Genomic DNA, 17,140 nt, shown 5'->3' with positions numbered 1-17,140 from the left:
TAGTGCACAACACTTACAGTTAGGGTCGAAATACGCGAATCTGGCAAAGGATACAAACTCTAGTGGAATAATACTAAATTCAGTTTTCATTTATTTACCCTACACTATGTTAAGTAGCAGGCTGCGCCACGGTGGGGACGCAATGCAAGGAAGAAGAAGTCAAGTTAGCTAAAATTACCGGTGCTCCAAAGAGCCAAAATGTAAAATCCAGGTAATCAAGTCAAACAGCCAAAACAAGAGATCAAATCAATCAAGATTGAAAGACGCTTGGCCGACCATATTAGTTGAAAAAAATAGTGAATCTCAAACAAAACTAAGAAAATAAACATAAATTTAATAACAAACAGTCAACTTAGCTGACATTAAATAATCTTCATTTTCTGTTTTTGTAGGTGAATTACATAATTTAATTTATAAGGAGTCAAGTCAAGTCAAGTTAGCCATTTGTCAACGATTTATATTAGATTTATTTTATATCTAGCAATTTTAGAAGAGAGCTTAGAAAGTTTACGTTGAACATAATTTGAATGTGACGTCTGTTTGTATGTGAAGGTACAAGTGTAAGCTGTAGTAAAGGTTTTAAAAACAAAGCTCTTCTCCTTTTTCAGGCGTTACGTTCCAACTGAGAGAGAGCTTGCTTTTTCAGTTCAATGTTATTAAGAACCCTTCTACAGTGATTAACTGAGAAATTTCTTTGCCTTCAAGACCAACAATTGAAAAGGCCTCAAGTCCAAAATGTAAACAAATCGGGTTTCTGCTGATTTAAGTGTATAAGAGCCTATTCTTACTGTAACATACAATAGTCATGCAAAAATATGCATGATTTTTCTAAAAGGCCCCATCTCATTTCCCGATAATTAGAATATTAATCGTAAATGCGGCCTTTTCCCAAAAAGGCCTCATTTCTATATTTACTTGAAACCGAGTTGAGGCCTATTAAACAAACATCAAAATTGCAACTAAAATTACGAAAAAATGTTTCAAATTTACTTAGCAGATACAAGTTATACTTCAGCCGCTCCGCTCCCTGTATTATTTTACACAGCGATAGTTTCAACAGCGAACATAATCAAATTTTCTGTCGGGTTCCTGTGAAGTGATGTATTTTGTATCATACTACCTAATAATATCTGTGTCAGCATGTCTGTACTTCACGACTTATTAATAACAACACGATTTCGTTACAATTGCATGAAACATAACGTTCAAGGGTTGCAAAATGGTGAGTCGACAACCAGGAAGGAGCGTCCAACATAGCTCTGGTCCTCACAAGCCCCTACCTCACGCTTCCACGGGTCTAACGATGACAAAGACCGCCAGCTAAGGGTTGCGTACTTAGCTGGTAGTGCAACCTGGGCACTGTTGTCCTTCTGACATCAGCTAGAGTGAGGAGGTGCCAGGTGGGTGCTTGGGATTTTTACCCTTTCCAAGCGAAACTCATACAGGTAAAATCATTCTTTATTATTATTTACGCACCTATTACCATTTGAAACTAAATACGTGCCAGGGTCGAAAATTTAATTTTCGATTCGGGAAGTGTAAAAACATTTCATATATCCATTTGATATCTGGGTGTTTTTATGCGGGGCTTACTGTAAATGAAAATGACCTCAGAATGTGTGTGTATTTACTGCCATTCTTGAAATGGGTCGTTGGAATTTCAGTAGAGCTATCACCTTCCATCTTCCGGGCTAAAATTGTCTGCAGATATAAAGATATCAAAGGGTATCAATAAATACATGCATACAATTTTCTTCCATAAAAGCACTGCCGGTCAGTGGGAGGTGGATTGTACACACACACACACACACACACAATTGCATGAAACATAACGTTCAATTGAAATATTACTTCAATTGAACAAATATTTCCATATAATTGCTCGACGACACTCTCGCTTAGCACATCCATTATGTTTATCGATGACGATGATTGAATAAATCACATATTTAATCGACCGCACGAATCTCCTCTTGCTGCAGAGATCCCATGTACCTTGCTTTACCACGTACCTAAACTCTTCTACACTTCAATTATCGTATTTTATCATCAATTTTGAATGATTTTCAAAAGGCCACATCTGAAGATGATGAAAAAACAAGCCACAACTAGAAGGCCTCAACACATTTTAGAGTAAACGAAGGCGTTAACTCACAGGCCTCATCAGCGTCGGCCGGCGTCTATGGGCACAAATGAAAAGGGCTGCACAGCTTTTGGTGAAATAAAAGCCTCATTTCCTTTGACTCGTTTTTTTAGCAGGATTTTTTGCTAAAATGATAGTAATGAATATTCATAGCTATAAATCAGTTTATCCATCGACTTTCTGGACGATAAAATAACATAAAAAGCTTAAATTCATAATATAAATTTGATTTATTGTTTGACAAAACGAGATTGCATTTTTCTCATTGTTTACTTTTTGGAGATGAGGCCTTTTGAATTGTTAGTCTTGTATTGACAATTTTTGCATCCGTATATCGTTTGTCAGGTACGCCTCTATGCCCTGCTGTGTTTAAAAAAATCTAATCCGAGCTCGGCAGGTGGGATTCGGCACCCCCAACATGAGCTTGTAGAATAGCTAACGCTCACCACCACGGCTATTTGGGCCCCTTTTAAAAACAAAGTTGCGATTATGGGAAATCCCCCAAGAAGCACCACTAACGTTTCGGTCAAATATAATCTCATCTCAGTTCGCAAGTGATCGTTGGACGGGAAGGCGATCGGAAGAATAAGCACTTCAATCGCTGAGAGACAAAAAAAAAATGGGAGCGACAGTCACTATAACTCTGGGAGTTGCACTGATAACGCAATGCTTTTTGTCCATTACGTGCCAAGATTTGTCATCAGAGGAAGATAATCTGGCGAATCGTTTGAAGCAATATAAGGTAGGTCAGATTTTAAATAAGTTTAGTGGCGAAGAGTGAGTAGCAGTCGGATTGGAAACAATAACACTTGATTTGCTTTCGTCTCATGGTTCAAAATCATCTGCTCACGTACAGCAAATTCGGAAATGCTGACCACGATTGCTTCCTCATTTTACTCAAAAAGGCCAGAGCTAGAGGTTGCTTGAATTTGTTGCTCGGAATGTTTGCTCATTTAGATTAAATTTTCATCATTATCATGAACGCCTTTACTTTCATTTCTAGTACGCTTTGTTAGACCATATTAATTTATATCCTGTTAACTATATTTCTCCAGGCATGCTCCACAGGTTATTGTATCCCTAAAAATCAGTGCGTAGATGGCATCATTAACACAGATGGCGAGAACCTTCTTGAGATTAGGTGATTGATTCCAAAATCATGCCAGACGTTGAATAACGCCAATTTCCATATTTGCAGAATCAATGATTATGATGACATGATACCAATTGAGTATGTATAACTTCCTCATGGAGACCTATCAACCCTGATACTTAGTCGGAATTTCTTTCAGCATTGAACAACAGGAAGATACGTGCGAATTTTTAACCACCTGTTGCGCCATGAAGAGCGGCCTCCGAAGCGGTCCAACGGAACCAGACTCGTTCACGACCGATCAACCTCCACCTCTTCCGACCAGATGTGGAACGAATCACCCCTATGGGTACGTCTACCGGGTCAACAACAGTGCTGTGGCGCAGTTTGGCGAATTTCCTTGGATGGTTGCGCTTTTGCGCCGTTCCACGCTTTTGGAAGAAGAAAAGCTCCAATACTTCTGCGGTGGTTCCCTGATACACCCGAAAGTAGTCCTAACGGCTGCTCACTGCGTGCAACAGTTCGCCAATGTTCTGGACACGCTTACAGTACGATTAGGTGAATGGGATACGGTTACCGAGCGTGAACCGATTATACACCAAGTACGTTTCCCGGGAGGACTTCAAGTCGAGTCGTGAATGATAGATTTGTATTGTTTCAGCAATATGGAGTTCAGAAGATGATTGTCCACGAACACTACGTGGATAAGAAGTTTCACAACGATCTGGCATTACTGATCATGGAGGAATCCGCCGAGTTGAACGTGAACGTCAATACAATCTGTCTGCCCTTGGAGACCGACAGATTCGATGATCAGCGCTGTTTGGTGTCCGGTTGGGGCAGGGACAATTTCGACCCTGAAGGGAAATTTGCCGAGGTGTTGAAAAGAGTGGAACTACCCGTTCTACCCAGGAGACGTTGTGAGTCCATGTTGCGGGCTACCAAGTTGGGACAGATTTTCCAGCTGCATAGTAGCTTCATTTGCGCCGGAGGTGAACTGGGCGTTGACGCCTGCAAGGGCGACGGAGGTTCTCCGTTGGCGTGCAAATCGGGCGATCAATACATTCAGGCGGGAATCGTTGCGTGGGGAATTGGATGCGGAAAGAAGGATGTACCTGCCGGGTATGTGAAGGTTTCGAACTTTGTCGACTGGATTGGGGAGAAACTGCAGAAAGAGGGAATTCAGATTAGCGATTGAGATGTTGATGTTTTGGACACATAGATTTGTATAGGTAGGAAATACATATGTTATGAATAATTAATTATAATATCATTGATTTGAAAAAACATAAACCTTAATATCCCAAAAAAGGTGTCTTCAAAACTTTGATACAGTACAGGCTAAGGGTAGAACGTGTCATAAACAGTAAAAAGCAATTTATTAATATGCTTAGATTTGAAAGAAATATAGGAGGTAATAACACAATTGATATCGTAAGCCCTACATGATTGAAATCACATTTCCATTTCGTCAAGTTAAATCATTTCCAATATATAATGTATAATTTGGTCAACTTACTTTGCCACTATGCTTCCATCGACGCCCTTCTTGAGCAGCGACTCCTTAAAACCTTTCTTCCCGCTCAGATACATGAGCGGCTCGTTCGGATGGTTCTTCTTCATGTGTGCCACGTACATATTCCGGTGGACGAAGGCCGCATCGCAAACGCTGCACCGATAGGGTGTCTCGCCACTGTGCGTTCGCATGTGAATGTTCCACACCGACTTGCAGTAGAAACCCTTGCCGCACAAAGCACACTTGAAGTCGCGCGTCTGGTTGTGGATCTTCAGATGGTAAGCCAAGGTGGACCTGCGAGAATCAGAATTAAACCAAATTGGTACACAACTAGGGTAGTTTTGCTTATCATGATTCGTGGTTTAAACAACCGATGTATAGTTTTGAAGCACATTAAATCCGGAGACACAAATGTCAAGTTGGACAATTTGGATGGACAATTTTGAAAAGAATAGAGTCGTTCTGGTGAGCTTCATCCCACGACTCCCCAGTATGCTTGACAGGGAACGTTAACTGAAATGGGTCAGAAAGGACCAAGAAATCAAGTGAATCTAGGAGATGAGAGTTTCCTTAAAGATTTATTAGATAACTCATCTGTACATTTCACTTGTTTTACATTGAGGCATTACAAGAAGTTTTACTGGATGAATTTGATAATAAATTTTCGAGCTAATACACGACACTGAAGACGGCCTTACAGTTGAGGCCAAAATACGCGTATCTGTCAAAGGATACAAACTCTAGTGGAATTAAATGGTATAAGGTACCGCGGGGCAAGTGGGTAAATGGGGTAAGTGAAAACAATTGATATATTTCACTGAATATGTGAAATAACGTTTTGAACTCATGCGTAAACCTTTGAGGCCATTGAGAACATTACGATAGGTAAGATATTTCTGAGATTTTTCAGCCATTATTGCATAATAGAGCGAAAAATAGTTAACCTGTTAACTGTTACTCCAAGTTGGCAGCGTACAATCTTATTTTAATATTTTCAGTGGAAAAAAGTTGCGGAAAATAATTTCCTGTACCACTTCTTAGTTGTCCTCTGTGACAATTTCAAACTGCAATAAAAAAAGTTTTAGAATTAATTCGACGTAGACCTAAAAATAACTAAACTTAAACACCGTCAATTTTCTTATCAGGTGGGGCAAGTGAAAAGTTTATCATTAGAGATTGAATTTGTGTTTTCTCTTCAAGTCGCCATAAGTAAACATGGTTCGCAATTATCATAGAAAAACATAACGTGCTGATAATTCAAGAAACACTATACTCAAGCGTTAAAAGCTATTAGAAATCATGGAACTCCTCTAAAAGATGTTGCCAAACATTACAATATTAATATGTCTACTTCGGGCAGCCAATTAAAAGGAAGACGTTGACTGAAAAGTTGCAATATTAGAGAACACACGTGGAATGTCTATGTAAAGCTAGTTCAAAACATAAAAATGGGATATAGGTCTATCCACATAAAAAAGATTCTAAATACGTCATTGAAGGATTCCGTTTGATTTCTCCCGAAGAGTTATCCGACGTCATATCCGACTTTCTCAAAAACAAATAACGAGCGGTAGAAATTCTACAGAGCAGAAATGCAATTGCTGTCCCATAATGTAATAACTAATATTGGAAACGTTGCAGTTATAATGTTGTCGAATCATTTCAACTTACATAACTGAACAGAAGAAAATTCAAGTGAAAAGAATAACATTTTCTTTGTTTACATATTACTTAAGTTATTGTTCATTCGGAAGCCTTAACAAATGTTAAAGCTTATAGAAATCGTGGATATAACTGTTTATTTTTGAATTTATTATTCAAAACGGTAAACTTTTCACTTGCCCCACTTTTGGGGCAAGTGAAAAGTAAGAAGACATTTTTCAAAAACTTTTTCTGTATTTTTTTCTTTAATTTTTCATAAAAATCAATTTCAGCATGCTGCTTATATTTGGTGGGAGTCAAGCTAAAAAATATACACGACCTCATTTGTTTCAATTTAAAGTCTCTAGAATTTGAAGAATCTCAACTATGCGAATTCCATTACCCACTTGCCCCACGGTACCTTAGTACTAAATTCGGTTTTTTCATCTTATTTTTGGATGAATTTGTTCATGGTTTTGTCCAAGTATTTCATCAGAAACTAATTCAGGTGTTCTTCCTAAGTTTCTAAGGAACTCCTCTAAAAATGTTGTTCAAGATACAATGAAGAATTTAACCTGAAGTTTTTTTTTTGTGGATAACTCCAGAGGGGCCTTTTTTAGCCAAGACTGGTTAGAGTCCGCGGCTACAAAGCAAAGCCATTCTGAAAGTGTCTGGGTTCGATTCTCGGTCGGTCCAGGAACTTTTCGTGATGAAAATTTCCATGACTTCCCTGAGTATACAGCATCATCGTACCTGCTACACGATATACGAATGCGAAAATGGCAACATTGGCAAAGAAAGCTCTCAGTTAATAACTGTGGAAGTGCTCATAAGAACACAAGCTGAGAAGCAGGATTTGTCCTAGTGAGAACGTAATGCCAAGAAGAAGAAGAACTCCAGAGATTGAACCAAAGGTTTGTTTCGGAAAGTTCTCAAGGAATTTTCATGTCCTCAGGAATTATTCCATCGATTTCCCTAGGATTCAGTTTTTGGACAATACGTTCGAGACATCTTCAATAATGCAACCAGTAATTTCTTCATAGATGTCTCCAGGAACCTCTTAAGATTTATACAAAATTATATTTTATGATTTCATTAAGATTTCAACCAGGAATTTCTTTAAAGAAATTTGCCAAAGAAGTCTTAAAAAAATGTATCCATGAATTCAATCAGGGATGCCTCCAGGAAATTTTACAGAAATCGTCAAAAAAATCCCTGAAAAATCCGTGAAGTATTTCATTTTGGTGAACTACTTTCACCGTACGAGGCAGGATAACCATTCTTTCGGGGCAAAATGAACAAGGAGTATCGGTTTAAAACACATTTGTTTGAATCACGAGACAATTTTGCAATACATTATGAGATTGGAATAAAAGTTAACAATTTATTTTATTTTATTGAAAGCTCTGGTCCACTGATCATTTATGGAAACAGGAGTAGCATAAATAATGTTTAGGCCTTGGATAGAGGAGTCACATATCAGGGATAGCCATTTTGCCATAAATTGAGCGAATAGTTCAATGATTGATGTGTTTCTGAAAGTAACAGAAAAAAGGAGCGGAGGAGTTGGGGATCACTGCTGACGAATTTCTAGCCTATGTCAAAACATCTAAAAACATGAAGGCCCCAGGTTACTACATTGCATCCTGAACTTGGAGCTCAAGCAATTGAGTCTTCTATCTTAAAATATTTTTCCACCGCGAGACAAAATGCAAAAATAGTTTTAAGTAAGAGAGGTATCATCCTAATCCATGCATCACCGACCAAAGGTGACTTCCAGAAATTTTTCCTTCCTCACTAATAAACACCCTTTCCGTGGTGATTGTGGAAATGAAGAGGTATTCTCGGTCTCTAGAAGCAACAATCATTACACCTCCATCCCAACTTGACCGACGCCGTTATTGATCAATAATATGAGATATGCTAAAATTTCACTTCGAGGGTAGGCGGAAACTCCCATCCCTTATTAATTTGTAAGGTACCGCGGGGCAAGTGGGTAAATGGGGTAAGTGAAAACAATTGGTATATTTTACTGGATATGAGAATTAACGTTTTAAACTCGTGCATAAACCTTTGAGGCTATTCAGAACATTAGGATAGGTAAGAGATTCCTGAGATTTTTCAGCCATTGTTGATTAATACAGCGAAAGATTGTTGACCTGTCAACTATCACTCCGTAACAAGTTGGCGGTGTGCAATCTTATTTTAATAGTTTCAGTGGAACAATGTTGCGGAAAATAATTTTCTGTACCACTTCTAAGTTGTCCCTTCTGACAGTTTCAAAATGCAATAAAAAAAAGTTTTAGGATTAACTCGACGAAGATCTAAAAGTAATTAAATTAAAACAATGTCAATTTTCTAATCACGTGGGGCAAGTGAAAAGTTTCTTATTAGAGATTGAATTTGTGTTTTCTCTTTAGGTATATATAAGTAAACAAGATTTGCAATTATCATAGAAAACGTGCTGGTAATTCAAGAAACACTGTACTCAAAGCGTTAAAAGTTTTTAGAAATCGTGGAACTTCTTTAAAAGAGGTTGCCAAACACTACGATATTAATGTCTACTTCGGACAGCCAATTAAAAGGAATACGTTGATTGAAAAGTTCCAATGTAAGAGAACGATACCGTTGGATTTCTCCCGAAGAGTTATACGACGTCGTATGCGACTTTCTTAAAACAAGTAACGAGCGGTGGAAATTCTACAAAGCAGAAATGCAATTACTGTTCCATGATGTTAGAACTAACATTGGAAATGTTGTAGTTATAATGTTGTCGAATCATTTCAACAAACATAACCGAACAGAAGAAAATTCAAGTAACAAGAATAAAATTTTCTTTGTTTGCATGTTACTTATGTTATTGTTCATTGGGACGCCTTCACAAATGTTAAAGATAATAAAAATCGTAAATATAACTGTTAGTTTTTGATTTTTTTTTTGTTCGAAACTATAAACTTTTCACTTGCCCCAATTGTGGGCAAGTGAAAAGTAAGAAGACGTTTTTCGAAAACTTTTTCTGTATTTTTTTGTTTAATTTCACATAAAAATCAATTTCAGCACACTGGTTATATTTGGTGGGAGTCAAGTTAAAAAATATACACGACCTCATTTATTTCAATTCAAAGTCTCTAGAATATGAAGAATCTCAACTATACGATTTCCATTACCCACTTGCCCCACGGTACCTTACACGAAGTGTAATTCTAACCAGATCCGATAAATCACGCAGTAGCGACCATTGACATGTACAGTCATTTTATACTATGCTAAATATTTTTATGAATGACGTCACAAAATACCAGTGGAAATTTGATCAAATCATTTTTCAGGAAATGCGTCGGGGTCTACCACAAAAGGCCGAATCACAAATGGCCAAATCACAAAAAGCCGAATAACTTAGCTTACACACCCAAAAAAATATATAATTGGTGCTATTGTATTTTGTACAACATAAGTGTAGAAACCTCGCGAAAACTGGAAGGTTATACAGTGTCAGTTCGATTTTGGCAACATGCCAAAAAAAATCATGTTGCCTAAATTGAATCGTTCCAAAATTTAACGGTTGTTTTTATTTATCTTGTATCACCTCAATAATGAAATAGGGTATAACAAGTGTTTGAGTGATCATAAGAATACTAAGTTTACTCAGAATACTTTTCATCGTACAATGCCCATTCGATTCTGACTCGGCTTGACTTTGGCAACACGGAAATCCATATATGTACACGAAAAAATGAATCATGATCAATCAAAAATCTTGTCAATCTCAATGTTTTAGTTGACACTCAGCATTCGTGCGCGATAGTTGTGTAAAATATTCGTCTGCTGAGAGAAACGTTTTCACCATTACTAGCGGACTTGGTCCGGCCGGTTTTTTTTCTAATCCCGGAAACATCAAAGCTAGACAAGACACGATGCCAGATTATCGGTGATCATCGATTTCAGTGTGGTTCCAACTAGACCAGCTATATCTGAAATTCACAAGTTCGTCTTCGAGTCCCTCAAAATAACAATGGCCTCCATCAAAAGCATCCAACTGAGCACAACGAAGTCGTATGTGTATCTCGAAATGGAGTCATCGGCTCTGGCAGAGACACTAGTCGCCGAGAACAACCGAATATTTTCCATCAAAATCGATGGTGGCGAGTACGCAGATGGTGCAGTGGAAGTCAAAGTTTGCGATCTTCCACCTCACATGCCGAACTCCATCATCGCTAAACATGTAGCTGCTTACAGTGAAGTCATGTCCATCAACGACGATGTGTGGCGCGAATATTTTCCAGGCCTGCCAAATGGAAATCGCACCGTTCGAATGCGAATACAGAAAGCAATACCATCAAACTGCTCATCGAAACAGAGACGGCGTATATCCGCTACAAGAACCAGGTACCCACCTGCAGGTATTGTTCTCGCAACCTTCACGTTGGCACGAAATGCTCGGACGTAAGGAAGGCTCTCTCCAAGAGCGTCAATGAGAGATTGTCTCTGGCCAGTATTGTTCAGGGAGTGAATCCAATATTGTCCGAATCCACACAAACAGCAAACACTACATCACCTGAAAACACATCATCTGTGTCCGGACTCCGGAGGCAATAATTCTCAACCTAGGTCTTCGATGGATCTTCCGTTGACTACAGATGCAATGATCGTTGAAACTGAAATCGCAAATCTTGTAAATGCTGATCCACAATCGTTGAAAGCAGTTCTACAGTCCTTCGACATCTCAGACAGCGAGATGGAAAACAGCAATCGACTGCGCGGTGCCACAAATTCAACTGAGAGAAGTACTGCCAGTACTGTTGGTAGTATGGACACTCACGAGACTATGGGTGACCAACAGGAAAATTGGCGAGAAATAAGATCGAAACGAGTGGGTTCTCCGAGATTAGCAGAAACATCGAAAATTGAAGCCAAACGACAATCTCGTTCCAGACACCGATACAAGTAAAGCTTAACGTTTTCATAGGTAAGAGCATGTATATGTTCAGCCGAAGCACTCACAGATTCTACCAATCTAAGATATTATTTCTCCATTCTTCCGTATACTACCGAGTACTGATGCCATCCCGTTTTTCCTGCTGTAAACCGCGTCAATCAACCTTTCCATTCATCCGTTTCTTCTATGGATTTAAGGAGTTATAAGATAGCAACCATCAATATAAATGTTATAACTAATGCTACGAAGACCTGAGCTTGACGTGATATTTCTTCAGGAAGTTGCCAATGCGAGTCTACAACTATACGGTTTTCAGCTTTTCTTCAATATCGATGAGAGGAAAAGAGGTACAGTAATAGCAGTCAAAAGAGGGTTTCGATGCCACGATGTTCAACGAAGCCTAGATGCACGAGTAATTTCAGTTAGAATTAACCAAGTAACGTTCGTCAACATATACGCTCCCTCTGGTACAAACCAACGTAGAAACCGTGAGTCGTTCTTCAACAGTACCGTTGCGCACTATATTTACAATTCGACGGACGCAGTTGTGGTTGGAGGCGATCTCAATTCCGTGATTAATAGAAAGGATGCTATAGGATCCAACTCGCACAGCCCAATGTTCCAACGACTGATACAAGCCGGTAATCTGATCGATAGTTGGGAGATACTGAATGGATCAAACGTAGAGTATTCACTCGTAAGGCATGATTCATCATCAAGAATAGATAGAATATACGTAGGTAAGGATATGAGCACTTGGCTACGTACTAGTCAGTTTGTACCCCTTTCTTTTACTGACCACAAAGCTTTTGTTATACGCATGGTATTACCTGATCTGGGAGCAAACACAGGTCGTGGAATTTGGCGTTTTAAACCACAGATTCTCGATGATCCAGCGGTTATGCAAGAATTTTCCATGAAATGGTCGTATTAGACGAGAGCAAGAAGTGATTATCCGACATGGATGAATTGGTGGGTCTCTTACGCCAAACCCAAACTCGTCTCCTTCTTCAAATGGAAAACTTCGCTCTTCAACAAGGATTTTCGTGACACCATGGAGCTCTACTATACCCTTTTGAAATCTGCATATGATGACCTTTTTAGCCATCCCGAGCAGTTACAAACTGTAAACAAAATCAAGGCTCAAATGCTGCTCCATCAACGAAAATTCTCGGCGAATCAACACTACCAAAATGAATGTTTCATTGGTGGCGAAAGCACAACGGTATATCATGTTGGTCAATCGAAAAAGCGAAAATCTGAAACGTGGTTGAAAGAACTGGAAGACAACGGCCGGATTATAGTTGCACATGCGGATATTAAGGAACACGTGACCAAATATTTCGAAGAGTTGTACACGGACGCTGAACTAAACGGTAACCAACACCTAGATTTTCACCCAATACGGAAAATACCGGACAACAACATTTGGAACAGTAAGCTGACGGACAGAGCAACTGTCGAAGAAGTACGGGAAGCCATAAAAAATAGCGCATCGAAGAAGTCACCTGGCATCGACGGACTACCCAAAGAGTTTTATTCGAAAACCTGGCACATCATCTCCTCAGAAATCACGGCAGTGATAAATGATGCGATAAGTGGAACGATACCAAAGCAATTCATGGACGGTGTAATAGTTCTCGTTAGAAAAAAACAAAGCCGACCAACCGTGAATGGATTTCGACCAATTTCGCTGTTGAACGTCGATTATAAAATTGTAGCTAGAAATCTCAAGCAACGAATGGTAAATATCCTTCCTCTCGTGCTATCCAGCAATCAAAAATGCTTAAACGGCAAGAAAAACATCTTCGGTGCAACGGCTAGAATAATCGACAAACTCTGTGAACTAGAAGAAACCCGTGGTAGTTCATTATTAGTTTCTTTCGATATGGACCACGCCTTTGACAGAGTGGATCAAAAATTTTTGAAGCGAACCATGACAGAGATACAATTTAATCCAAATTTCACACAGCTTGTTGGCAACATTATGGCCAATAGTTTTTCTAAGATACTTATCAACGGTTCCTTATCCCGTGAAATACAGATTCGGCGTTCAGTTAGACAAGATGACCCTCTGTCAATGTTTTTATTTGTGATCTACCTCCACCCGCTTCTGGACAAAATCACCCATTTATTTCCCAACGCAATCATGAATGCATACGCCGACGATGTATCAATGTTTGTGCAAAATGAGGAGATTTGATTCGCGACTACGAAACAAAAAGAGATTTACAAAGCACTCGCACCAACGGTAAACCTCGTAAGGAACTGTCATCGTGTGCGTGAAAAAAAAAAGCAAAAAATATATCTCGCCTTGTTTTTCTCACAGAAAACCGAAGAAAACATCAGCAGCTTCGTAATCGCGAATTGCTATCATGGATATTTTATCTGACTTTGCAAATGAAGCTGGAGCGATTTTGAACACTGCGAAAACCGTTGCACTTATGATAGGCAATGTCAACCTTACAACTGACAGTGAATGGCTGACGATTGAAAACGAGATTAAGATCTTAGGAATACAGTTTTCGAGCAACTTTACTAGGACAGTTGAGCTAAATTGGAGCTCCGTGCTACTCAAGTTTCAACGAGCACTGTGGATGAACAACGTGCGAAATTTGAATCTGATTCAAAAAGTCATACTGCTAAACACATACATTTGCTCCAAAATGTGGTACATGGCTTCAGTTCTTCCACTGCCAAATAAATTTGCTGGGAAATTCATATCAAGAATCGGATCTTTTTTATGGTATGGTCAAAATTCAACAAGAATTCCTTTCGAAACATTAACGCTTCCGAAAAATAGAGGGCTAAATCTGCACTCACCGGCGATTAAATCCAAAGCATTGCTTGTCAATCGCATGATAAGTCTGGCAGAACACCTTCCTTTCTTCAATCGGTTCTATGCATTGAACGCTAATCCTCCTTTCGTGAATGGTGTTCCTAGAAAGTTTGTGCATATAAGGATCACCATACAGGAATCCGCATTCTTGCCTGAAGCAATAATGGAGTCGCTTTCCTCAGCATCGTTACATGAGTGCTTTGTGCAGAGACTGAAAGATGCGAAAATGATCAGAAATCATCCTCAACGAGATTGGAAATCTATTCTGCAAAATTTGCATTCTAAAATCATCAACTCTGATCAACGTTCGATATGGTATCGGATAATGCATGGAAAAAATATCACCAATAGTTTGCTCTTCGACCAACAACAGCGACAGGACCCATACTGTGAACAGTGCAACCAGGAAATAGATGATATTGAGCACAGGATCTTCAAATGTACATCTATAAGGGAAATATGGCACTATCAACGACAGCTACTCATTAGAGAAAGTAGAAGATTTCGACTAAATGATTGGATTTACCCATCACTAAAGCAGTTTTCGAGGCATCAAAAACATACCTAGTTGTATTAAAATAATAGCTACTTTTCTTTCTTTTGTAATTCAAACGCCTAAAGAGGAACACAGTATTGCAAACTTTAAATTTTATAAAATGTATAACTAATTTAGATTTTTTTGACAATAAAACAATGATATCGTAAAAAAAAATGTTTCTGTGGGCCTTCTTAAGGCCATATTCAACATAGGTAAATTTAATTCATGGTCATTATTGAGGTGATAAAAGATAAATAAAAACAACCGTTAAATTTTGGAACGATTCAATTTAGGCAACATGAATTTTTTTGGCATGTTGCCAAAATCGAACAGGCACTGTATAACCTTTCAGTTTTCGCGAGGTTTCTACACTTATGTTGTACAAAATACAATAGCTTCAATTATATTTTTTTGGGTGTGTAAGCTTAGAATAGACCTGAGACGAGACTCGCGAAGACGGTCTTCTTTTTCTGTGATTGCTGAGTTTTTTTCTTATTCCACTTTGTGTTTATACCAATTATGCACAAGCCGTTCAAATCCTCACATGAACCTCTCAGCAGAAAATGATTGAGTTTGCATCACATCGAATCATAAATAGCTGTTTGAGTGAAATTTTATGCCAGCAAATGTAACAGACATTAGAAATAATTAATCTTCTGCTTAGATTTATCAGCAACTTTGGAAAAAAAACTGCTCCGCTGACTGAGGTTTTCAATAATAATTTACTTTGAACACAATACTTTTCACTTTTTCAGCCATAAAAACGGTGGGCTGCATTTGACGTTTCGTGAGAGGGGAATCTGGGCTGCATATGACGTTGATATTTTTCCTCTTCGCGAGTCTCTCTCAGGAATAGACCAGCTGTCACACCCAAAAAAACGCTAACCATATTTTAGCTGGAGAAACTATTATTCAGCTACTTGTGCATCTTGTCCCGCCTTACCCTACTATAAAAATGCTCATAATATTGTAGAAAAATGTGCAGAATGTTTGTGGCTTTCACTAAAATTTGTTTTAAAATTTCGGCCTTTTGTGATTCGGCCTTGCGTATATTTTTTGCAATTTATTAACCGAAATCGTTACCGAATTCAATGCAATTGATCTAAATTGAGCGAATGTGCAGTGCATTAACAGAATTTTGAAACTTCGAAGTCGGCACCCAGTACTTCGAAGGTTAAAAAAGTGACCAAGTGTCTAAACAGACTCCTGCTACCAGCCTGGTTATCACCCCCGGATCTATACTCACTTGTTGTTGAACCTGAGCGGACACATCGTGCAAGCGAACTTCCTCTCGCCGTGAACACTCTTCGTGTGCGACTGCAGCGACGGCCGACTGGCAAAAACTTTCCCACAAACTGCACACGTGCATTCCTCACCCTGGACATGATTCCGTCGATGGTGCGTCTTGAGATTATACTTGCAGTTAAACTTGTCCCCACACAGATCACACACATACGGTTCCAACCCGAGGTGCCGATTCCGGTGCCCATCCATCCGGCGACAATCGATGCTCCGTCCACAAAGCTCACACACGACGGATTGCTTTTTCGGTAGTGTCTTGGATATCACGTATTCCCGGTACTCCTGCGGAGGAAGGTCCACAGCTTCCTTGAACTTCCGGCTCCACGGACGTGGTTTAATGACCCTCTCTCCGTTCTCGTCTAGGACGGGAGCTTTGGAGGATTTTTTGTATGGATATTTCTTTTTCTTCTTTAGTGGAGGAAGGCTGCGGAAGTATTCGTCCTCGGAATTGGCCTCATCGGCGGACGAGCCATTCTCCTTTGCCACCTGGAGATTTTCAGCGATCACCTGGAACTCTCCGTTCAGGATAGATTCTGGCACCGGCGGGTTTTGTTCCGGGGGATCCACTTCCTGCTCCTTGGCACCCGCTTGAAACGATCGACATTTGCGCTTGAATAGGTAAAATTTCTCCACTGTGTTGAAGCACGGATCGCAGACATCTTTCGACAAGTGGCGGTCATTGACATCGATCTAGAGATGGAAGACCCACAATAAAAACGTTCACAAATCGGTTCTAATTTAGCTGATCAAGACTTACCCACATGCAGATGATGTCCAGAACCTTTTCGCGAAAAGGCCGGTCATCCAGACGCTTATTTTTGGGGGAATCTCGGGAGCACAATCTGCAGCTTCCCATCACGAGCTACAGGTAACTCTAATGATGACCACGATGAGATGAGGGGACTTTCACTTTGGTTGGGGTTTTCACTTTTCTTTTAACCTTTCCCATGCGTCTGCAGACGCACTTTCGTTTGGTTTTGATTTTTTGCGCTACTCTGATAAACTGCAACGAATATCCGTAGCAAAACACAATGAAAAAAAAATCAAACAATGACGTCATTGTTTCAGTTTCCGGAATGTTCCTCTGCGACAAGGTGGCCAAGTCCTAGCGCCAAAGGAGTCCTTTCTGAAG

The 17,140-nt window shown here is 39.4% G+C and overlaps 2 protein-coding genes across 2 annotated transcripts; one reads left to right on the top strand and one right to left on the bottom strand.

Annotated features, from left to right (window-relative positions):
* Nucleotides 1–2,488: 2,488 nt before the first annotated feature.
* On the top strand, nt 2,489–4,666 carry LOC5574171 (trypsin-3). Its single transcript, XM_001661176.2, has 5 exons — nt 2,489–2,885; nt 3,199–3,284; nt 3,342–3,374; nt 3,436–3,838; nt 3,898–4,666. Exons 1-5 carry the CDS (start codon nt 2,763–2,765, stop codon nt 4,432–4,434), a joined length of 1,182 nt encoding a protein of 393 aa, XP_001661226.1. The 5' UTR covers nt 2,489–2,762; the 3' UTR covers nt 4,435–4,666.
* On the bottom strand, nt 4,599–17,045 carry LOC5574172 (myoneurin). Its single transcript, XM_021852338.1, has 3 exons — nt 16,766–17,045; nt 15,953–16,698; nt 4,599–5,046 (listed from the first exon to the last, which is right to left on the bottom strand). Exons 1-3 carry the CDS (start codon nt 16,862–16,864, stop codon nt 4,752–4,754), a joined length of 1,140 nt encoding a protein of 379 aa, XP_021708030.1. The 5' UTR covers nt 16,865–17,045; the 3' UTR covers nt 4,599–4,751.
* Between the last annotated feature and the right edge of the window lie 95 nt (nt 17,046–17,140).

Source organism: Aedes aegypti, chromosome 3 (genome assembly GCF_002204515.2).
Source record: "Aedes aegypti strain LVP_AGWG chromosome 3, AaegL5.0 Primary Assembly, whole genome shotgun sequence".
Taxonomy (NCBI): domain Eukaryota; kingdom Metazoa; phylum Arthropoda; class Insecta; order Diptera; family Culicidae; genus Aedes; species Aedes aegypti.
This window is presented reverse-complemented; position numbering and strand designations above follow the sequence as displayed.

Coding starts and splice junctions, on each gene's coding strand:
- LOC5574171 (XM_001661176.2), top strand. CDS start 2,763: ATGGGAGCGACAGTCACTATAACTCTGGGAGTTGCACTGATAACGCAA. Junction 3,285..3,341: donor GAGAACCTTCTTGAGATTAG/GTGATTGATTCC, acceptor CCATATTTGCAG/AATCAATGATTATGATGACA. Junction 3,375..3,435: donor GATGACATGATACCAATTGA/GTATGTATAACT, acceptor AATTTCTTTCAG/CATTGAACAACAGGAAGATA.
- LOC5574172 (XM_021852338.1), bottom strand. CDS start 16,864: ATGGGAAGCTGCAGATTGTGCTCCCGAGATTCCCCCAAAAATAAGCGT. Junction 16,699..16,765: donor TGGACATCATCTGCATGTGG/GTAAGTCTTGAT, acceptor TTCCATCTCTAG/ATCGATGTCAATGACCGCCA. Junction 5,047..15,952: donor CCGCTCAGGTTCAACAACAA/GTGAGTATAGAT, acceptor TGATTCTCGCAG/GTCCACCTTGGCTTACCATC.